At 33.0% G+C, this 23,922-nt stretch overlaps 2 protein-coding genes across 5 annotated transcripts; one reads left to right on the top strand and one right to left on the bottom strand.

Annotated features, from left to right (window-relative positions):
* Window positions 1-4,221: 4,221 nt before the first annotated feature.
* On the top strand, window positions 4,222-13,390 carry LOC106074055 (uncharacterized). 3 transcript variants are annotated; one of them, XM_056013818.1, is made up of 8 exons: window positions 4,222-4,372; window positions 4,668-4,714; window positions 5,654-5,852; window positions 6,660-6,780; window positions 8,180-8,239; window positions 9,611-9,772; window positions 9,943-10,027; window positions 10,609-13,390. In XM_056013818.1, the coding sequence occupies exons 3-8, from the start codon at window positions 5,668-5,670 to the stop codon at window positions 10,872-10,874; spliced, it is 879 nt and encodes a 292-aa protein (XP_055869793.1). In that variant the 5' UTR covers window positions 4,222-4,372; window positions 4,668-4,714; window positions 5,654-5,667; the 3' UTR covers window positions 10,875-13,390. The 3 variants fall into 3 exon arrangements, with proteins under 3 accessions (XP_055869793.1, XP_055869785.1, XP_055869794.1); XM_056013810.1 differs by having other exon boundaries at window positions 4,668-4,765; XM_056013819.1 differs by lacking the exon at window positions 4,668-4,714 and having other exon boundaries at window positions 4,261-4,372.
* LOC106074057 (myosin-3-like) lies at window positions 11,377-23,866 on the bottom strand. Of its 2 annotated transcripts, none has more exons than XM_013234781.2 (7): window positions 23,481-23,866; window positions 18,502-18,579; window positions 13,841-13,903; window positions 13,674-13,724; window positions 12,347-12,477; window positions 11,949-12,019; window positions 11,377-11,741 (listed from the first exon to the last, which is right to left on the bottom strand). In XM_013234781.2, exons 1-7 carry the CDS (start codon window positions 23,694-23,696, stop codon window positions 11,548-11,550), a joined length of 804 nt encoding a protein of 267 aa, XP_013090235.2. In that variant the 5' UTR covers window positions 23,697-23,866; the 3' UTR covers window positions 11,377-11,547. The 2 variants fall into 2 exon arrangements, with proteins under 2 accessions (XP_013090235.2, XP_055869811.1); XM_056013836.1 differs by lacking the exon at window positions 23,481-23,866 and adding an exon at window positions 19,096-19,580.
* Window positions 23,867-23,922: the final 56 nt, after the last annotated feature.

The raw sequence follows: 23,922 nt of genomic DNA, 5'->3' as shown, positions 1-23,922 counted from the left end.
AAGAAAAATCAGGGTAGTGTGACGTCAATTACAATTAAAGAAGAGGTAAAGAATCTAAAATGTGAGTCCAAGATCTAATGTGTGTCTTTAGCTTCAATAAAAAAAAATAATGTAAAGAATAAGGAGTTCAAGTATTATATAAGACTTTATATAGGCTTTGTTCCGACATTTTTACCGTGTTCCGCAATTATGACTTCTTAAAAAATCCTGTTCCGTAATTGTGACTGACCATATCTCAGTCGAGTTGAATTTTAAAATTTAAATATGTGTTGCAAAACTAAACAATGCATCTATTTTTATCGGAAAATGGATGGGCAATGTCTAGGTACTTTTAGTTTTTCCATATGTCTAACCATTACGGAGCAAAAAATTCAAAACTAAAAGTAGCACCAAACTGTTCCGCAATAGTTATAGTTATAATGTTTTTTGTTTGGTGTAATGCACAAATTGTAAGACAAATTTCCTTACGGATAATAAAGATTATTATTATTATTATTATGTTAGAAGTGAACGAGTAGTCATTCTCTGGCGCTGCCAGGGTCGAGTTTCGCTAAAGAGAAACAAAATTCATCGTAGTCCCTTTAACAGTTTCCACTGAGGAATTTTCTGGTGATGTGGCAGGTCTGCAGCAGTACCGCCCTCTGACAGGCAACGAAGATGTTCCTAGGAATGTTAAGGGCCTTGAAGGTGTCTGTGAGGTCAGTTGTTATTATCCCCTCGGTTGATATAACAATGGGGTATATTGTTATTTTGGACAATTTCCATAGACGCTTAATCTCCAAGCCTAGGTTCCCATATTTTCTTTGTTTTTCTATCTCAGTTTTTCTTAAATTATGAGACAGTGGTACGGCGATATCGATAATGGTAGCGGTTTTTTCTTTTTTATCGATGAACAGCAGATCCGGGCGATTGAAATCTACCGTTTTGTCGGTCAGAATAGGCCTATCCCAGTACAGCAGATGTTCAGTAGACTCGAGAACCTCTTGCGGAGAGTATTTATAATAAGGGGGAGTGTCCTTATCGATCAATTTGTACGTCAAAGCCAGGTGTTGGTGTATTATTATTATTATTATTATTATTATTATAATAGTGACTCTACTATATATTATTATATATATATATAGGAAAGGCCCATCAGCGAAATGGCATATAAATCGAACACCTCCCCGTAATTTTTATCCATTCTTATTTATTTCAAAAGTAACTGCAGAACTTATAAAATGTTATTACAAAGGCTTCATTTTTCTACATTTCCCACATATTCACTTTCGTTTTCCCTCATACAATAAAGCATAGCTGAAGGTCAAAGTTGACATGTATGGAAATTTCATTATCAAAACGTTTCCGGATAAACGAGAATATGTCCGAACTTAAGGCGATTTTTAAGCACCAATGGACATCGGCCGAAAAAAAAATGCCGATTATGCTTCTAAATCGATGAGGAAATAGTTAGCTAGAATAGTTAAGGCTATTCATTCCGTTGAAAAAAAAATATTATGGGGTGTTCGCTCAAAATGACCTTTTTAACTGAAAACCTATTCAGCGAAACCCCTATTATAAGCTAAAAAAGCCATTAATAATAATTTAGTTACTGATTTAATCTGTTTTTCTTTTTGTCTTATCTATTGTTATTGTTTGTAAACTGAAATATTAAAATAATAGGCCTATTTTTAACATTAACCAAATGTCTTCGATTTCGAAGATTAAGGATGAGTGCAGTACGTGTTTCACATGACTACGCCCAGTTGCGACCAGCATATTTTCCCGCATTTTCTTTCCGTCTAAAATGTTTGACTCGCAGCTCTCCAACAGTCAGAGGTCATATATGCTGGCAGTTACTTTCCTCTATGCCAGTGAGGGTGAAATGACGCTTCAGTTGATGTTAACAGCGCTTATACGGGAGGGGGGGAGGGGGGGAGACCTATGTTTTGCCGTCCTCCTTTTTTTTTAACTGGCTAGTTAACCTCGTTACTAATTAATGATATTAATATGTGTATAAATGTTTAAAAGAAGTGCAGAATTCATTTTCACAGGGTTCTTCTACATTCCGAGATAAGAATTTCAGGAGATTTCCTAGAGTTTTCCAGGAGATAATATTCGATTTCAGGATCGGAAAAAAAACGCGAACTATATATTTAGTAATAAATATAAGAGTTACCATATAATATACATGTATACAATTACAAGATCTCTCCTGAGCCTTTCGTCTCCATGCCCGAAACCCAAGCTGTTGTAGATCTGTCCCATACATCATCAATCCATCGCATTCGGGATCTGCCTTTGGGTCAATCAGCGTGGGGGGGGGGGTGTGGAGATCGAATGAAATGGAGAGTAGTACGACGTGGACTAGCCTATAGGAAGGTGGCGAGATAGAATTTTGTAGTTTCTTTCTTTCTTTAAAAAAAAATATTTGATCGCAAGTTTCGTAGGCTATATATAGGCCTATAGACATCAGTTCCAAGCAGAGAAAGGAGATGTGGAGCACGAGAAAAGTGAAAACAAATTTAGGCGTAATGCCACAAGGAGGACAATATAGTTATAATGCTTCATGGAAGAAGTTAGATGATAGAACTAATTGAAGCATAATTTCCTATATTTTAAAGGGTAACTCCGATGGTTTTGACAATTTTTGATATAATATCTGTTTTGATTTATAGATAATGAATATATTATTCTTTTTTTTTTTATTTGCAAGAATAACTTAGTAATTGATGTTTTTGTGACATAATTTTTCTGCGCATCCAAAACAGTCAGATTTTCACTGAATTTCTGCGTGACGTCACGACGGTGCACTCAAATCCTATTGATACTCATTGATAGGGAGGCGAAAAAAAATTATCTTTGATAAAAAAAAATTTTCGTTATTACATCATTAAAATACTTTAAAAGAAATTTCTAATGGTGTATAAATTATGACTGTATGTTTGACCGTAAGAAAATTATGATTTTTTTGTGCTGTTTCGACCTAACATTGGTTGACATGGAAAAAGTGATGAGAGAGCTTGACGCTGGCTCAGCCGGCGAGACACACCCCCAAGGTCAAAAGTTAAAAAGTTGGAATTGAGTTTCGTAGACGATAGATCTACTTATTAAATAAGAAATTTAATAGTAGATCTAGTATTCCTAGTAAATTTCTAGCTCACAAATCTGATTTCATTTATATTTATGAACTTCAGTTGTTTAAAATGTCTCAGTAGTATCATTAATTGAATTCTTTGGCCTGGAAATCCAATGTATTGTTGGTACTGCACCTGGTATTAACTTCAATTTTTTTTAAAAATCCCATTTCCACAGCAGTGAAGTTGCTGAAACAGCTTCTCTCAAAATGGTTTGAGCATAAACAGGAATTAGCTAATGCCTTTGTAAAATATTTGCTCTTCAGGCGAATAAATTTTCCCCATTTTCCCTTTAAAACTTCATCTCTTGGAAACAAATGAAAAGAGACACTAATTTCTGTATCAGCATACTTGCTGATTTTATCTTTGTGATTGGAACTACTGCAACAAGCTGAAGAACAATATTTAATTTTCTTCAAGTAGAAATAGAGGTTTATAAACAATGACCGATTATAAATCAACGTGGAGACTAGATCTAGCTGTGAAGCGTAACAATAAATGCGATCCGATAGGTCTAGATCTAGACTAGAGAGTTTATCGGTTATATAGGTCTAGATCTATATTTAGCCAGCACCTTCGTGACGTCACGTTTTTAAAAACTAAAAACATCTCGCAGAATCCCGTTTTTTTGGGGGCGTGGAGAATTTTCTGTCTAATTTATTAAATATAAAATTTTCCGAGCATTTAAATAAAAAATGATATAATGTTTACTATTACAACTTTTTACGCAGAATTTAAATATGTCAATAACTAAAATTTGAAAAACTATCGGAGTTTCCCTTTAACATGCTATTTCGCTATTTTTTACGGCCTTTCGCTCATTATGACTCCCGCGAAAATTGCGTTCGCTGATTAGGTCCGACCCCTACCGCAATTTGACTTGAATTATAAATTTAATAGCTGATATGGAAAAAAGAGTCAAATTTAGTTTTATCGCCCAATAGCTAAGGAGTCCGCAGATGTTTTCATTTTTTTTTAAAGTTTAACCATTGCGAAGTTATAAATTCTAAACTAAAAACTGACACAAAAGCGTTCGCCATTGGTCCTTTCCCATATAATCTATATATAGCGATTAGCGATACTGGATCAAGATTTACATGCTTGTCACTGAGCTACATATTATATAGATTTTCAACACATACCTATCTATATTTATAAAATATTAGACGTAGACAACAACAAACAATCATTTTCAATGGTCCAACTTTTCCAACTAGATTCTATTACTATTCCATCATCATGATCCAACGTTGAATGTAAAATCATAATTCTAGATCTAGAATAGAGTCGAGTAGCTACTTTTTATTACAAAATAAACTCATCTTGAGATGAAATACAATAAATATAGTAGACTTAAAAAGTAATAATATAAAATGGTATTCTGAACAGAATCTAGATGTAGATCTAACTCACTACAATTTTACAATTTCAAACTACAAGACAAAAGTTACTAGACTACTAAAAGTAACAATGAATGACTACAGTTTCAGTACAATAATTGAATAATAAATAATACTATTTTACTAGATCTATACTTATACTTCTTTTCAGTCTGGCTTTCTGGAGACAATCTCAGACATACAGAGTGTCCAGAGAATGTAATTACAATTCCTCTTATTAGCTTGCAAACTCTTCATGGGTTCAAATAGGTGGGTAGACAAGGATCTATAAAACAGCTCTAGAGATTTTCCTAGAGATTTGACAGTTTATATATATATATATATTTATATATTATATATATTATATTATATATATATATATATATATATATATATATATATATATATATATATATATATACAGTGCAACATTAAAATACAAGAAAAGTAATAATTTTTTCAAAAAGGTTCCGGTACACCCTTACCGGTGTGTACCATCACAAAATAGCCCTATATAAATATTAGGGCCTATATATATATATATTTATTATTATATACATATATAAATAATATAGATATATTTGTGAAAAAAAATAGCTTATTGGTCACACTGGGACCATTTACATTTTTCAAAATATTAAAATTAATTTCTATTTTGAACATATGTCAATGCATTTACTATAGAGTTGAATAAATAAATAGACTTAATGAACATTTTGCACACCATCATATGTAGAAATAATTAGCTGCACTGCTAGAATCAATTTGTGACAATTTATACATGTGCACCTGGTATAAAATACTAAATACAATGTATTAATACACAATATTAATACTATATCTCTAACTAGATCCAGTATTCTAGTCTACACTGCTGTCTTTAAATGTTTACAAGTCTGGATCTATATCACCAAACTAGAATCTTCTATACTCTAAATAGATTTATACATGAGCTTAACCAGGATTATTTTCGGGGTGGGGTGGGGGATTTGAGCAGGGTAAACAATTTTCTTTTTTTTTTTAATCTCTCCTTCATGAGTTATTAAGAGCAAAGTAATCACTCTTACAAAAGGTCATCAGCTTCATAAAGTAGGAATTAAAAAAAAACGTTTTTATGTTACTTCTTTATATAATAATATTATTAATTTGTAATTATAGATCTGTGAATATGTATGGGAATAATGTGTGAGCCTCATATGATGACTCATATTGACATTGTCATAAAATTTGGTGGCAGTGCTGTAACAGATAAAGGTTGCTTTGAAACATATCGACCTGATGTCACATCCAAGCTTGCTCAACATGTAAAGGACTGTCATGAGGCTGGTATGTCCTGCATCATAGTACATGGAGCTGGGTTTGTTGCTTTTTTCTCCTTTTAGTAAAAAAATAAAAAGACATTTCAATTTGAAAATTAGCATCTTTGTTTCTCTCTTTCTATGTATACATATAACCAGTGCTTTTTTTGTAAATAAATAGGTGCAGGTACACAGTGATGGATTGCCTAAGTTTAAAATACTAATAAATTAATAATAAACGTTAAAATACTTGAAATTTTTTCCCCACAATGAAAAAAGTGCCGTTACGCATACCAGTGCGTAGCGTCACAAAAAAAGCACTGCATGTAACTTTACATATGTACTTAAGAAACAAATACAACTTAGGAAACAAATAAGTTATAGATTTTATATAGTGCTACTTTCATGCTCATGCTTATAGCATGCTCAAGCGCTACGGTCCAATCTCATTTGTGGACCTGTTGGGGGAGGGGGTATCTGGAAGAGGTTTTTAGTGCTGCCTTTAGGCGCTCAGTAAACACAACTCTGCCCAAGTCAGGTGTCGAACGTTGAGCCTCTTGCATAGGTAGCCAAGCCAAGTTCAAGCGTACTTAGCCTCTCGACCACGCTTCCCACTCCATTGTTTGAAAAAAATGTTTAATAGTTGTGTTAGTCATGGAAAGAGGTGCCAGAAATTTCAATAAAGCATTATAAAACTTTTTCTAGCTCACCACCAGCTAAGATCTATTATTTTTAAAGATTTCCAATATGATATCTTTATAAAAATATAAATAGTTGGAGATGTTTGTAGTAATTTTATTGTTTTTCAAAGATTTACTTATTTGTAGCATATTTTTAATATTTTTTTTTGTGATGTATATTTATAGGTCGTTTGGGCATCACCAAGCCAAGGAGTATGCAATCAATGAGGGTTTGCGTGGTGCTACCAAAGAGGATCATAAACATAAGATATGGGGTTACTGTTTGGTCAGACAATCAGTATTAAAGGTTATATATCTAAGTTTGTTTGTTTTTGGTAGATGTTCACTAAACTAACTCATTTGTTCATATTTACTTTATGTATTTATAATTCTGGTATTAATTCAGTTATCAAAAACAGCTTTGAATGAATCTTGAAAAAAATATTAAAGGGAGATAATTCAACTATAGTATAATTTTTTTTTTTCATAATTTGTTGTCCCTTATTTCCCCTAACTTTTATTCTTCCGAAAATCAGTTTTATTAGAGGTAATAAGACAAAAAAAGGACCTAAGTATACTTATTATAGTTGATCTTGACTCCCAAACACTTTTTATCTGCTGATGGCCAATAATTTTAAATAAAAGTGAGATTTTCCAAGCAAGTAATTTAGTGATATGAACATATTATAAGTGAAGCTAGGAAATAATCACATTCATCTAATATCTTCATTAAAATTGGATTTATTTCATAAAAATAAACAATATATTTTATCAGGTTGCAAGTATTTCCTGGTTCCTGTCATTGTTGTTAGTCCAGTCTCAGTACTGTAATGCTGTTTATGAATGACATACCTACTAGTTGTATGCCTATAAGCATTCTACAAAATAATGTCATGATAATTATCATTACATCATTGACAAAAACTATTGATTAAAATGATGTGAATCTCAGTATGAAATCTTTGCTCTATAGATTGAGCAACAGGAAATCTAAAAATTTCATGCTGTTATTTTTACAAAGTTTAGACAGAGGAATTTTGTAAATGATATTTTTCCAACTTCCCATTCTCAGATCAAATTGAAACTTAGCAAAGTTATTCGTGGTCAATGAAAACACATGAATCAAATTTACAAAATTAACCAATTAGTTAATCAATTCATCATAATTAAAATTTTTATATAGACAATGTACTAAGGTAAGGGGAGATAAGCCTTGTTTAGAAAATTAGGTCATTCACTGAAAATTTGAAGCTAACAAAAGACAACTATAAAACCTTCTTTTTTTATAAGTACTTGAATGGCTTAGTGGCTAGTGCATCCGTTTTCCAATGTGAAGTTTCAAATTCATACTTTAGCAATTTTTTCTTTTTAAATAGCTTTTGAAAAAGCTAATGGAAACCTCTCAGTTACCCCAATCCCAAACTGGTCCACAAAAGTGATTGGACCATAATGCACTGAACCTGCTATTTGCATGAAAGTTGTGCTAAAAAAAAAAATTAATGACAATATTTCTAATAGCACAAACTTATTGTTAGTCTAGATCTATTAAAAATTAATTACATGATTGATTCAAAATAATTGATGCCATTTCACTCACTATAAGTTTTGTTTTTAAAATAAATAATTTTTGCTATTTTACTTGTTAAATATTTGCATTGAATTCTTAGTAATTGTAATTTTTTTAATTTGTTAAATTTTGTGTCTAGCTAAATAATGCAGTTGTCAATAGCTTGATTGATGTTGGTGTACCAGCCATTTCCATTTCTGTAAGTTGTTTTTTTTTACTTTGTACATTTATATACACACTCATAACGCCCACTAACTTAGGGAAAAAAACAACACTTCTTTATAGATTCTTTATTTTATTCACTTTCCTGATCAACTGTTAGCATATATTAATTTGGGTGAATTTAACTTGTAGGCCTATATTTATTTCATTAATCACGTTCATTTAGAATTAGATTTTAGATCTCAAGAATTTATCAATTGTCTGTCTTTTTTTATTATGACAAAACCTGTTTTATAAAGTAAACATTTGTGTCTGAATTTTCTATTGAAGTATTAAATCATCGACACTATTACACTTTTTTAAAGTAATGACTATTTGAAACTTTTTATACATGTGCTCAAACTCATTGTCTTCCCATTGCTTTCTTTGTCTGCCTTATCTTCTTTTTCCTAGTACTGGTCCTGAAGGAAGGTTTTTTAAAGCCCTGTGGACCTTGTGTCATGGTCATAAAGCTTTAGTTTGCATATTTTGACTGTGGTCAGCAGGTCATTGTGTGGCCAAAAAGCCATTGTGATCCTGTTCCAAATCTTCTTATTTGTGATGCAGTCTTTGTTGGTGATATGTAGGATCTTTCTATAGAATCTCAATTTTTAGGATGCTCTGATCTAGTTCTGTAGTTAGCATCCAAGATTCGCAAGCATACAAGAATGTGGCCTTGACCATGGAGTGCATCAGTCAAATTTTAGTTTAGAGGACTATGTCTTTGCCTTTACAAATTTGTTTTGAGCTTTGCAAATGCAAATGTGTAGTTCAGGTTTAGTTCCTATGTCTGAACTTATAGTAATAGTTATTTAAAACTACTGACACTTGTCAGCTTTTTGACTCCAATACTGATGTCCATTTTAAAGTCCTGTTTTCTATTGGTCATAACATGTGTTCTTTCTGCACTGATTTGCATGCCATAGTCTGCGGTAGCCTTACCTATCTGCATCTCCAATCAGCTAGTTCTTCTTCTGTGCCTGCCAGACACTTTAGGTCATCCCCAAAGCGCTAGTTAGTAATTCTGCTTCTTCCAATGCTTACAGTAACTTCATAACCTCCAAGAACATCCTCTATTATCCTTTCAAGGAAGATATTGAAAAGTATTGGTGAAAGTAGGTCTCACTCCAACTGTGGATTTAAACCAGTTCTCAGTGTCATTGCTGAAGTACACTACACTAGTGACCTGCTTGTAATAATATACAAGTATATACAGTTTACACACATTAATTATTTAGTACACTTACATCCCAGTAATCTACCTCTCAGTTATTAGTTTAGTTAACATTGTAGGTTTCTACTGTATGTCTATGTTGTATATTGCTTATCCCATATAGTACTGAATATTAAAAAGATACTTTGTTGACAGCCTGGCACCTCATGGAAAGTAAAAGACAGACAGCCACTTCATTGGCCACACGAAGTTCTAGAACAATACTTACTAAGTGGACTAGTGCCTGTATTTCATGGGGACTGCTGCATGGACACAGACTTAACTTGCAGTATTCTAAGTGGTGATACTGTCATTAAGGTACATTATAATTTTTCATTACCAGTAAAAAAAATTTAAAAGAAAGTTTCATATCATGATGTAATACTTTTTAATAGAAATCATTTCATTGCAAATGTTAGCTAGCATCTGTTTGTGTACATTGTACAAGTTTTTTGATATTTCATGGCATTCATTTATATTCATTGCAGGCCATATGCTCAAATTTCAATGTTAAAAAAGTTGTTTTTGTCACAGATGTAGCTGGTATTTACGACAGACCTCCTAATTTTCAAGGTATTGGTTCCAATGAGCTCTATTTATGTGTTATAGCTAGAAACTAAGGAACATGAAAATGAAATGATGATATAACTTATTCAAAGAAGTGGAAGTTGAGCATAAGTGTTGGTTTTTTTTTTTTGTTTTTAATAGAAACTAGAATAATTTATTTTAAAATTGTTTTAAAAAATACATATATATATATATATATATATATTGTTAACCTTTACCCATAACAAAAAAGGTGTGATAGATCAGTATTTGCTTTCCCTAAAAATTTAGTTCTGATTTTGTTGATAAAATTATGTCATAGACAAAAAAAAAATGCTATCAAAATATAGAAAAAAATTTAACTGTTTCTGTTTCTTTAAACTAAGCTTTTAATATGTCTTATTTTTATTTTTAAAAGCACTATTATTTAATCTGTGCATTCATGGCACAAGTGGAAAAACATTTGTTATGGTGCATTTTTTAAAGATCAAAATGTGTATGTATAAATATATATATATAATTTGGTGCCCACCCCCTTAAAAAAATATTAAAATGTAGTCTGTTTATATTGTTTGATATTGTAATCACAATTTGCTTACAATCTGTAGATGCCAAGTTGTTGAAAACACTCAAAGTAGATGAACGAGGTGATCTCACAGAGTCTATACAACTGTCAAGCTCTGCCAATGATGTGACTGGAGGAATGAAGCTCAAATTAAAGTCTGCTATAGATATAGTTGTGCAGACAAATGGACAGTGTCCTGTGTACATCACTGGCTACAGCTCACCCAATTTATCAGATGTATTATTATGCAAAGGTCATTCTGAGGATTGGAATGTCACTAGGATTGTAAAAAATGATGTTTCCAGCTAGTAATGATTGTGGTAGATTCATTTACATTGAAGTATAACCTTTACTATAGACCATAAGGTCTGGAAAGGAAATTTACTTCATTTTTTTATAATCATCGTACATAAAATGTTTCAAAGTCTTAACTTAAACATCTGTTGTTGTTTTTTTAATTCTGGTCTAAAGATTGTAAATTTATTGATTTAATTGCCTAATTTCTGAGTCTGATTGAGTATTTTTAGCTTTATTAATAAATGTTCACTCTTATAACTTATACACATTAAGTGTTTAAAGTGTTAAATTTGTTTTGTAAGACAGTTGTAGGGAAATAAATGTATTCAAAGAAAATTACATTTTAACTTAATGATTTCATTTAAATACTTTGGAAAAAAGTTTTATTTGTGATGTGGTTTATATGAACTAATAATTAAACGTGTTTATATGAAAACTCTATAAAAATATTGTCTATGAAGTGTTTTATACAAACTCATAATTTATAAGGTTTATATGAAGCAATAAGGAAATATAAAGACAAAGTTACTTTTAATAATTATTATTGTAAATATCTTATCAACAAATGTCTGTTAACAAATTTAGAGCAACATTTGCATGCAAAGTATGTGAGGAAATAAATCATGTAAACAAATTCTAAAAAAAACTATTTACACAACAGATAAAAGATGCCCTAGACCAATGTTCAAGTTTTTCGTTTCCTGTCAACACAATTAAATATTTTGTTCATGTATGCATCCTGCTGCTTTTCCACTTCTGAGTCTCTGACTTTCTTTTCAAACTGTAGCTGTGTTTGGCTGTTCTTTCTCTCTAATTCAAGACACTGATTTTCTTTTTGCTGTATAAAAGTTCTTTGCCTTTCACATAAAGTTGTCATTTCTTAACAAGAAAAAAAAATTATTACACATGATGGTAAAATAATTGTATTATTGACCTTACTAGTACCTTACTAGTAATAATAAATAAAGAATATTGTATTTTCTTTTGCTACTGAGACAAGTCTATACATCCTTTAAGTACATTTTTTGCATAAGAAATGTATTTTAACAATTACAAAATACAAATTATTTATAATGAATGACAAACCTTGAACAAGTTGTTCATAATTATTAATTTTAGCTTGAGCCTCTGACAGCTCCATCTCTAACTTTCCATATCTAAGAAGATAATATTAAAACAAGAGTGATATCATAGCAGAAGTATAATGGAATGCTGAACAGAACAAGCACTTTTGTTCACTTTTAAAAAATATTATCAAATTATTAACTACATACTAGATCTATTACTCAGCTATTTATTTCACAACTAAAACAAAAATGATGTTGCATCATATCATTAAATTTTAATAAAATAATAGAATGAGATTGATTATCAAACTTAGTAGCTGTAGTTTTTCTTGTGTGTCAGCAAAAAGTATTAAATCCAATTTTCTATTCCATTAAAAAAAAACAGGAAATATTGATTTATATAAAAGACATACTCACGCCTGAGTAAATGTCATATTTTTTTCTGCCAACTCAAATTCCAATTTTTCAATATCCAATAGACAACCATTGAATTTTTCAAGAACTTCTTGTAACTTGGCTTGAGTCTCACCATGCTTGTTTTGTTCAGTCTAGTTTTAATGTGGAAAAATAAAATTCTTTAAACATGTCAGTTTTTATTTTTTAAAAAATAAAATAAAATACACAATCATTTTCCTTGAAATACTCCAATTCATTTGTTTTCATAATGCATGTCAAGACCTTAACTTTGGAGAATAGCATTGTTTTCCCTGAACTATATGATGTATGTGAGTTTCTAAGTGCCTCAATGCCTCTACTTAAACAAACTAAAGAAACACTGTGTAGAATATATTTTTCCGAGTTTAATGCTTTCAGTTCAATAAAACAAGTCATCCAGCAATGAACAAACATAAATCACTTGTATTATTAAAATAACTTGACTGATATATAGTATTATTAAATAAATAAAGCACAGTGAAGATACTGACAATTAATAAATATTCATCAAAGAATATAGAACACTGAGCAATCTTGGAACAATGGCCCTGATAGCTAGCTCTACATTCCTTATATAGTTCCACATAAGGACTTTTTACGAATTGCTAATGTTATTGTTAGTTCTTTCTTTAAGTTTCTTAAACTTCTACCTTGACCTATCTAGTTATAAATATTCCTAAATTACATTAGTTATGTCAATAAGGTTTTCTAGATTATTAAGTTAGGCATATAAACATGTTTTTTTTTTTTACATACATGCCTCCAAAGAGATCTGAGTTTGAGATCTTTTAGGCAGCCAAGAAATTTAACACTGTAAATCTAATGTTTGATGAATAATTATTTAATTTTTTTTTAAATTTGGATTACAGTAAGTAATGAACCAATATAGTTATAGAAAAAAAAAATTGTGTACGCTATATTGTCATAGACTTTAATTATTTTATTAATTAAGCATTCTAAAGAGCCTTATAATAGTAAACTGTTATGAAATTCTTTTTAAAAATAAAATAAAATGACAAAACTCTTTTTACAGAAAATTTTTATTATAAATTTCATATATCATTTGAAAACTGTTGCATTTCTGTAAGACTGAGGATAATGTTAACTCTTTCTCTCCTAACTGATGATACCAGTGTTGATTCCACCAGATAATTACGGAGAGAAAGAGTTAAGCAGCATGAAAGTTGCTATAAATGCAAAGTGCAAAGAAAAATGATGATAGATTCAAGTAAATACAAAGAGATCCTTATTTCTATTGAAATACTAAAATTAATGCAATTACAAAAAAAAAGAGATGACAGCCAGTTACCTGTAATAATTTCTGTACATTTTCATATCTGTCTTTATGAATATAGTTTTCCTATTAAATGAAGAAAAGATATAATTTATCTTACATTAGAAATGAAAACTCAACTAGAAAAAGTGACAACACTGGGTTCAAAACCATCTGTGACTGTGTTAAGAAAAAAGAATTACCTTTAACTCTTTCTGTAAAGATTCATAAGCTACTTTCAAAACATAGTCTTCAACTATTGATTTCTAAAGAAAAACACAAACATTTTATAAGTAAATTTAATCAGCCTGGTGTTTATTTAAAATCTATTTTTTCACAACCTAAATGAAATTGTAGCAAATAACTCTCTATTTGATAACTGTGGTGCAAACCAAAGTACCAATATGGTACAATATACAGTGGAACCTCAAGATACAAGCTGCTCTTCATACTAGTAATTCGAGATATGAGCAGAGTCTAGAGCAAAATTTCTGTTCGTTTTACGAGTGACAATTTCAGTTACGAGCTGAGCTTAATAGCTAAAACCTATTGACGATGATCGTGTGAAATCGGATCTTTCCGTTCTCACTCAAAATAGGATCCATAATTGCCAGCAGAAAATGGGGAGAAGTTTCCTCAGCCACTACTTGGACAAAAACAGCAGAGTGTGTACACCATGATCTCGACCCTTCGCATGTATAACAGAGCTTAACAAAGGCTCATCTCGGTATTGTGAATGTTGTAGCTAGTGAGTTTATTGATTTTAATCAGAATTATTCTTGTGCAACATGGGTCCCAAGAAAATTAACATAAGTGCAAAGTCAAATGAAACGAAGAAGATGATATACATCGAAACAAAACAGTGGTGTTTTGTTTATGCTGTTAATGAATTGTTGTTTACATAGCTTTAGTTCTCTCCCCCTCCCCCCTTCCTCCTCCTCACACGCACTAGGTAAGCCGCAGTTGCCAGCCACCCATTTACCATTACTTTACATACATTTCATTGAAATCTTTTCTGCATTTCTCATTTCATTATTTATTTTATTGTTTATCTATGCGAGTTTCATGTAAATTTATTAATTCATAACATGTCTTTTTCACCATTTAGGTAACTTTGGGACTTTATATAGGGTAAGAAACAATTAATTGGGTTTACTTTATTTCATATGGGGAAAATTCATTTGAGATACGAGTAGATCGACTTACGAGCCCGGGTCCGGAACGAATTAAACTCGTATCTCGAGGTTCCAATGTAGTTGCAATATGAACTGCCTTTTTCATGTTGTTTTAATAAAGGTACACAAGTAAGTGCAAACAATAACAATGCTTAGTTTTTAAAATAATAATAATAATAATTTTATTTATAAAGCGCTGTTAACAAACAAAATGTAGGCTCAAGGCGCTGTAATAACATTACAAACATTAACACAAACACGACAACAGAAATCAAAAACTAATCTAAAAAAGTTTTAAACAAGTAGGTCTTAATGTTCTTCTTAAAAGTGATAGAAAATAAAAGTGCAGAATTTTGCAAGACCATTAGTAGCTTTCCCCCTATGAACTCATACAGTATGGTTTCTTCTCTCTTTACTATAGTCCTATTTTGATCACTATACATAGCATTACTATCTTGTATTATTGTTGTTATTGCCAAAAGTGGTAAAGGATATAAGTATTCCACTACCTATAAAATGGCATGTGTCTCAAATAGTCTATGACATCCAGTCCAACTCCCGGCTTTCTTGTGTGGCTCAGGTATTTGGTTTGGTGGAACTGAAAACGGAAAACGACCTAGGCCTGGAAAAGGACATGATTTTTGTTTTGCGACATGGAACGTGCTAAGCCTTTATAGAGCAGGTGCGCTAGCCCAACTTACTGAAGTGTTAAAGAAATATAGGATACCCCTTGTAGCCCTACAGGAAATCAGGTGGAAAGACTCGGACATTCTCAGAACCAAGAAGTATACTATATTTTATAGTGGTGGAAGCACTAACAACTTAGGTACAGGTTACAGGTTTTGCTGTTAAAAAGGAAATGGTAGGTAATGTCATTGGATTTAAACCTGTACGTTTGAAAGGAAAATTCTTCAACATATCATTTATCAATGTTCATGCCCCTACTGAAGATGCAGATGATAACACAAAAGAAGCCTTCTATGATGGACTGGAAAGAATTTATGATGAAGCGCCAAAGCATGACATCAAAATAGTCCTAGGAGATTTCAATGCAAAAATTGGAAAGGAACCAGCATTCAGACCAATAATTGGCAAAGAAAGTTTACATGAAGAGACCAACAATAATGGCATAAGATTAGTGGATTTTGCATCAGGAAAAGGAATGTCTATCAGCAGCACAAAATTCCAACATAAGAATATTCACAAGGTAACCTGGATCTCACCTGATGGCAGCACCCAGAATCAAATAGATCATATACTCATAGATAAAAGACATGGATCAGACATACTAGATGTAAGAAGTTTCAGAGGAGCTAATGCTGACTCAGACCACCTACTAGTAAAAGCTAAATTTAGACAAAGAATAAGTACCATACACAATTACCAAAGAAAGAGAGCACAGCAATATGATAGTCAAAAACTCACAAAGGATCCACTTGTTGCAGAAACTTATAGAATGGCACTCCAAACACAACTGACAACATTAGAAAAGGACTGCGAAAATAACATAAATGAGCATTGGGAAATAATAAAGCATGCTATCAAAAGAACAGCAGAAGAGGTAGTTGGATTTAAACAAAAGAACGAGAAAATAGGGTGGTATGATGATGAATGCAGACAAACTATAAAAGAGAAGAACAATGCCCGAATGATAATGCTACAGAGAGAAACCAGGAACACTAGACAGCAATACAATGAAGCAAGAAGAAGGGCCACAAAAGTTTTAAGAAAGAAAAAACGGGAATGGGAAAAGTCCAAGATCACTCAAATTGAGGAACTAGCAAAGGAGGGAGACATGAGAGGAATGTATATGAAAATTAAAGATGAAAAGAACGGATTTCAAGCTAGATCACACATGTGTGAGAACAAAGATGGTCAGCTTATTACAGAAAACAGCAGGGTCATTGAGAGATGGGCTGAATACTTTGAGGAGATCCTAAATACCACTGAAGATGGAGACAATGGAGAATATGAACTGCCGCATGGGGGACCAGATCCCTTAGTGAACCCTCCAACACTCATTGAAACATCAGAAATAATTAGGACCATGAAGAATCACAAAGCACCAGGAGAGGACCAAATCACAGCAGAACTAATTAAATATGGAGGGAAAGACTTACATTCCCAAATACACAGACTAATATCAAGAATTTGGGAAGAAGAAGTAATACCAACAGAATGGGAAACGGCTCTTATAACCCCAATACACAAAAAAGGATCCAAGTTAAAGTGCTGTAATTACAGAGGAATCTCTCTACTAAATGTGACTTATAAGATACTGTCTAGGCTTATAACTAAGAGACTTGGAAAATATTCAGAAGAAATCTTAGGTGACTACCAATGTGGTTTCAGACCCAACAAATCCACAACCGACCACATCTTCACACTAAGATGTATACTAGAAAAATGCCATGAATACAACATACCAATCCACCAACTCTTTATAGACTATAAAATGGCTTATGACAGTATCAGAAGGAAATACCTATATGACACACTACAGGATTTTGGAATACCCAACAAGTTGACAAGACTTATACATATGACATTAAACAACTCAAAAAGCAAAGTCATAATACAAGGAGAACACTCACAGGAATTTAGGATTAAACGAGGATTAAGACAAGGAGACGCACTTTCCTGCATGCTTTTCAATTTAACACTGGAGAGAGTTATAAGAAATATACACATAAACACAAGGGGAACTATTACTAACTACTTCAGGAGAGAAAACATGGGTCCACAACCAACAGGGACGATATACAGCCAACCTCTACAATACCTTGCTTATGCCGATGACATTGCCTTATTGGGTAAAGAAACCTCTGACATCGCTAGAGCCTTCATACAACTAGAAGAAGCATCTCGACCAGCAGGACTTGAGTTCAATGACAGTAAAACCAAGTACATCACAATGACAAGAGACAATCAAACAGAGGGACAAAATATCAAAATCAAAGACCACGAATTTGAAAACGTCCAAACTTTCAAATATCTAGGAAGTACTATTAATTTCAAAAATGACCTACTAACAGAAATAAAAGAAAGAATAGCAGCAGGCAACAGGGCATTTTATAGCACCCACCATTTACTTAAGAGCAAAATGATTTCAAGTAAAACCAAGAAAATAATACACAAAACTATAATAAGACCAGCAGCAATGTATGGAAGTGAGACCTGGACACTGACAAAGACATCTGAAAATTTACTTAACACTTGGGAAAGAAAAATTCTTAGGAAAATCTATGGTGCCATACAGGATGAAACAGGGTGGAGGACACGCACTAACCATGAGTTATATCAATTATATGAAGACCCACCAATAGTGAACGAAATAAAAAAGAACAGACTACGTTGGGCAGGTCACCTTGAAAGAATGTCAGACAACAGAGGGGCGAAAATTGTATACAGGCAAAAACCAAAAGGCAGGTGACCCAAAGGCAGACCCAGAATGCGATGGATAGATGACGTGGAAGCAGATCTGAAGCAGCTTGGGGTTAGGGCGTGGAGACGAAAGGCCCAGGAGAGATCTGAATGGAAGGATGTGTTAAAGCAGGCCAGAGCCCTCCATGGGCTGTAGCGCCACTGGGATGGATGGATTGATGCTTTTCCCTAAGTGGGATCCTGAAATAAAAATGATGTAAAAAAAAAATATGAGAATTTAATTTCATTAGTGCAATTCTACTTACTTCAAGATGTTTGATTTTATCTTCTTGTGACTGTATTGTGGTGTTCAATGACTCTCTGGTGGCATTTTCAATCTCTATCTTTAGGGTATTGAAAAAAAAAATTCATATTCTTAACTAGCACTTCAGGATACAATACTGGTCAATTGCATAAAAAGGAAGACGATTTCATTAAAAAAATGTACATATGAAACTTGTAGCTTGGATAATCATGTTTTAAAAAAAGTTAAATTGTTAAATTTGATTGCATTTTTCTCAAGTTGGAGTATGCAGATATCAAGTTCTATATCTGAGATGAACTGTGCAGTGCTTTCCAGATCAGGTGGTTCTCCATAAAGTTTATTTTCTAAAAGGTTGTTTGAAAGCCTGTATCTTGTTTGGGCCTCTTGATAAAGTATGTATTTTTGAAGCATGTTTTGCTAGTTATTATTTCAGCTTACATAAATGTTTTTTCTTTCTTTTTTTTTTCACTTTATGGAAGTAAAATGTATATGTTGATCATGTGGGAACAGATTATTTCAAGCATTATTTTTTCCTGAAGTTTGGGTGTAAACCAGTTTGTATTATATTACTCTTTATAATTTTTTCACTTCTCACCTTTTTCATTTCCCTCTAAGTCTAATTGCACTTGGATCAATTGAAGAACAATTTTCTTGTTGAGGTTTATAAGTACTGTCTTGCCTTGTTTGGTATAAGAGGATGTAAGAGCTTTTTAAGGTCTGAAAGACTCTTTTGGCATCTGCCAGGAATTCTTGACTAGATTTATTCTTGTGAACCCTAAGGGAAGCATAGGGCCACAAACTCAACTCTCCACTGAACTCTGTTTTGAGCAGCTTCATCTGCTCCCATGTCATTCCAGCATCCTCAGTTTTGCTGATGACCAACCTCTTCCAGGCTTGCTTGGGCCTGCCCACTTTCCTCTTTCCTTGTGGATTCCAATCAAGTGCCTGCCTTGCAACATTGGTAGTTAGCTTTTGTAGGATGTGTCCTGCCCAGCTCCACTTTCATTTTTTAATATCTTGGGCTATGGGCTTTTGCTTAGTTCACTCCCACAAACTGACAGTAGATATCTTATCAGGCTATTTAATTCCCATTATCCCAAGTTGAGATCTGAGAAATTGCATATCATAAAACTTATCAAAAATGCATTTTTATACCTATTAGCTTCTATACTGCTACTCAAAAGCTTGGCTTTATGTTTGATTTAAAAGTCAAAATAAAAAAAAATACATTAGCCATTGCAGACCTTCCTACCAAAAAAGTCCCAATGTGTAACTCTGATGGTCAAAATGCGTATTTTGGCACCAGAATGTGTAACACTTACGCGATCCACTATTTTGTCATATATATATAATATATATAATTATATATATATTATAATATATATATATATATAAATATATATATATTTATATATAATAATTATTATAATATTAGATGTCATGATTAGATCTACAATCTAAATCTAGATGATATCTAGATGATAGAGATGATATCTAGACTAGATCTGGATCTATGTCTATATAATGAATATAATCTACTCTAGATCTAGGCTCAAGAGTGTTACCGATGCAGGGGATACGCTACAAACGTAGGTCTACTCCAAACTTTCGTAGGCCTACCTTCATCCTTGATCTATTCTGTTATACTAAGACTAAGAATCTAGTCTAGATCTAAACTAGATCATTAGATGTTATCGATCTAGATCTAGTCAATCTAAATTCTAAATCATACGATAACTAAATTGGATCTAGATTGTAGAGTAATGTAGAGAATAATAACATAATGACTAGCTAGACTCTAGCTAGATCTATTCCTGTATAACAAGTTTTATCTAGATTCTACATCAAGAATCCAAATCTAGATCTAGACTAGATAGCTACAATGTCACTCAATATGTTTTGAATCGATAGCACTTCGATATTTTTTTCTATGCAAATGAATATGGGAATCAGGGATTTAATATAATTAATTTCTAGTAATGAACTTACAAAAACAAAAGTCACGTTGGTGTATCAGCTAACAGACGGTACCAAACCACTCACTCACTCTCGCGTTCTTCATTTCTAGACTAAATCTAATTGCTATTAAGAACCAATCAACGTATAGATCTGGACACAATGAGTTCCCCCACCTTTTCTGTTCCCCCCACCCCCAACAGGATGGCTTAGCGTGACCTCCGTGACCGCTCGTAAGCTAGTCAAGAGAGGGGGAAAAAATATACGAAATGTGTAACGCAACTGGTTAAATTTGTATTTTCGTACTAGCTGTCATTTTTTGGAGATTTAGCGTTTAGGAATACGCATTTTGTGTAACGATAGGCAGGTCTGCCATAGGAACCCAAAAAACAAATACATCACTGTAATAATTAAGACAAGCCAACTGAAGATATGGTAATATTATTTGATTGAACACAATTATTATCCAAAACATTAGGACACTTAAGTTTTATAATCAAATACACAATTATGACAATACATTAGTTTTAGATAAAGTGTTATACAGTTAATAAAGGCAAGGTTTAGTAACTTGAAGGAGCAACAGTATTGTCTCAAACTCAAAGGAAGACTACTGCACTGGCTGATAATAAACTATCTATCTATCTTACTAGATTTTACTAGATTCTAGCTCAGTGTTTCTCAAACTTTTTTGTCTGGCGGCACAGTAAACAAACTACAAAAATGTTGCGGCACACTACGAAGAGCAACAGTTTTTTTTATAATAAAAAGAAAAAAAAAGATTCTACCAGTTTTTAAGTATTACATTTAATGTGAAGGCTGTGCCTGTTTTTTTAGAGCAAATGCGATCTAATCGAGGCTCCAGAGTCGACAAACAAACTCACATTTCATCGTCTATTGTAAGAAGTCTCTCTCTTTTCTTAGACTTGATTTCAGTCAGTGCTGAAAATCCAAACTCACAAAGCCACGAAGATGCAAATGGAAGAATTATTTTGATTGCTTTTAAACTGATTGCAGGATATAACTTGTTGATTGAAATCCAAAACACATCCAGGCTTTTCTCTGCAAAACATGACTTAAGAACTGCATCATTTTTTAAATCAATGAGCTGCTTTGCTTCTTCAGTTGTCAGATTTGTAGCTTCATTGTTTCCAAATGGAGAGCTGACCCATCCATACTCATTATTTCCAACTGTTGGAAAGCAATGCTGCAATGCTGACTGTGTGTCAAAGTGTCCAGAATTTCGGGGGTGATTTCTTTATTTGAAGCACATTCATTGTAAGTAGGAAAGCAGTCGAAGACTCCTTTCGAGATCTTACTTTGCCACAAAGACAATTTTTCACCAAATGACTTCAGTTTGGAGAATGCAGTGATGATGGTTTCTGATGGTCCTTGAAGACTTAAATTCAATTAATTTAATTTGTCAAATAAATCAGAGAGAAATGTCACCTTAACCCACCAGATCTTGTCATGAATAGAAAATCCAAAGTCTTTTTTTTTCAGCCTCCAAGAATGAAATCAGCTCAACCTTGAGTTGGACTACACGCTTTAACACTTTTCCCCTGGAGAGCCAACGAACGTTGGTGTGATACAGGAGACATTTGTAGTCAGAATCCATTGCTTCACAGAGCTGAAAGAAAAGTTGGGATGCAAGCGGTCGAGATTTAATGAAGTTTACAACTTCAATCACTTGATCCAGAGCAGACATCAAATCTTTTGGTAATGATTTGAAGGCAAGAGCTTCTCTGTGGATCATGCAGTGAACAACTAATACATTTGGATTTTCTTGACGCACAAGAGTGACAAATCCCTTTCTATTTCCTTGCATGGAAGGACAGCCATCGGTGCAAACGCAGACACATTTTTTTCCACTGTAGCTTGAAGAGCAAAATGTTTTCGGTCACCACTTTGAAAATATCTTCGTCTTTGGTCGTAGTTGGTAAGTCTTTTCAAAATAAAATTCGTTGACACATTTTTCATCCTTTATGAACCGAATAAAAGCTAGCAGCTGGGCTTTGCCGCTAACGTCAGTGGACTCATCAACTTGAAGAAACCACAGCAGAGACACTTTTGGAGGCATCGGGTCCAAGGATGGTTTCAACAACTATTAGAAAGCGGCGCAATGACTGATTCAGCCTCTGTGTGTGCTTTCTTGCGTTTTTGTTTATAACTGAGAAACCTTATAACTTGCAATCAATCCCTTCTCTGGCAGCTTTAGGTACTTCGTAAGTTTCTGAGCTTGTTTATTTTGTTGAGCGTTGATGTTTTCAAAGTATTTCTTCGGTTGCGATTTTACCGCTGGATATTTTGTTTCCAAGTATCTCTTCAATTTGCTTGGAAGAAGCGCCTCATTCGACAGAGTTGCATTGCAGATCAGACAGAATGGCAATGGAGCATCTTCAGGTTCCGAAGATATGAAACCATATCCGATGTCATCTTCTTTGTACCTTCGTTTGGTTCCTTGCTTTTCATTTAAAGCTTTTGCAGTTTCATTCTTGCTAACGTATTTCTCCATGGATAACAATGAATAAGGCTTAGTGATAACTTGTTATTATTAGCATACACCTAACCAATTTACATGAAACGCATCGCTTATTATTATCGTTACCCAATTCAAGAACTGCTGTGCGTCTGCTAAGGCGGCCAACTTTTAGTCATTATAATAATATATGAATAGTGGACAATTTCATAACTGGTCGTTACGAGTGGGGATGTCATCGCAACGTGAATTAAAAATTTAATAGTAGACAGATTTGTTTTGCTGCACGTGTGGCGTTCTGAAAACTCCCGCGGCACACCTGCAAATCTTCGGCGGCACACTAGTGTGCCGCGGCACACAGTTTGAGAAACACTGTTCTAGCTAGATCTTGATGAGTAGACTTTTAGATCTCCTTAAGAGTCCTTACTCTTAGGAATTCTAGTCTATTGGCCTATTGCTAGATAACTAGATTTCTGGATCTAGATTTAAGATTTTAGTTATACTTATACCTTAACTAAATTTAAAATTAAGACTTACAGTCTTACATTATATTTTACAAGCTGATCTACAGCGGCTCGTTGAGTTAAAATAACGTCTTCAATTTGTTTTTTGACTATCAGATAACTTGGAAGACTAGAGTTGTTAGCACCACAATCAGTGCTGAAACTTTGTATAGGTGACAGTGAAGGATCAGAAAATAGACTAGATCTAGATTCACTTTGTGACTCTGTCGGACTGTGGTTTCTAACTTCTGCAGCCATTTATAAATAATAATCAGTTGTTGAGTGATGGAGTAAATCTAATTTACAAAACCTACAGAAAAACAAAAAGTAACGAGATAATAACTGAATCTAGAATACTGAATAGTTCACAGTATATACTGCAGTTTGCATACGAGTTTTCATTGAAAATATTCAATAGTCCCCAATTCTTCATACATCTAGATATAGATCTAAATCTAACTCGCAGATAAAGAAAACTATATCT

The sequence above is a fragment of the Biomphalaria glabrata genome, chromosome 1 (genome assembly GCF_947242115.1).
Source record: "Biomphalaria glabrata chromosome 1, xgBioGlab47.1, whole genome shotgun sequence".
Classification (NCBI taxonomy): Eukaryota; Metazoa; Mollusca; class Gastropoda; family Planorbidae; genus Biomphalaria; species Biomphalaria glabrata.
The sequence above is the reverse complement of the archived record's forward strand: the minus strand, read 5'-3'. Positions and strand labels throughout refer to the sequence as shown.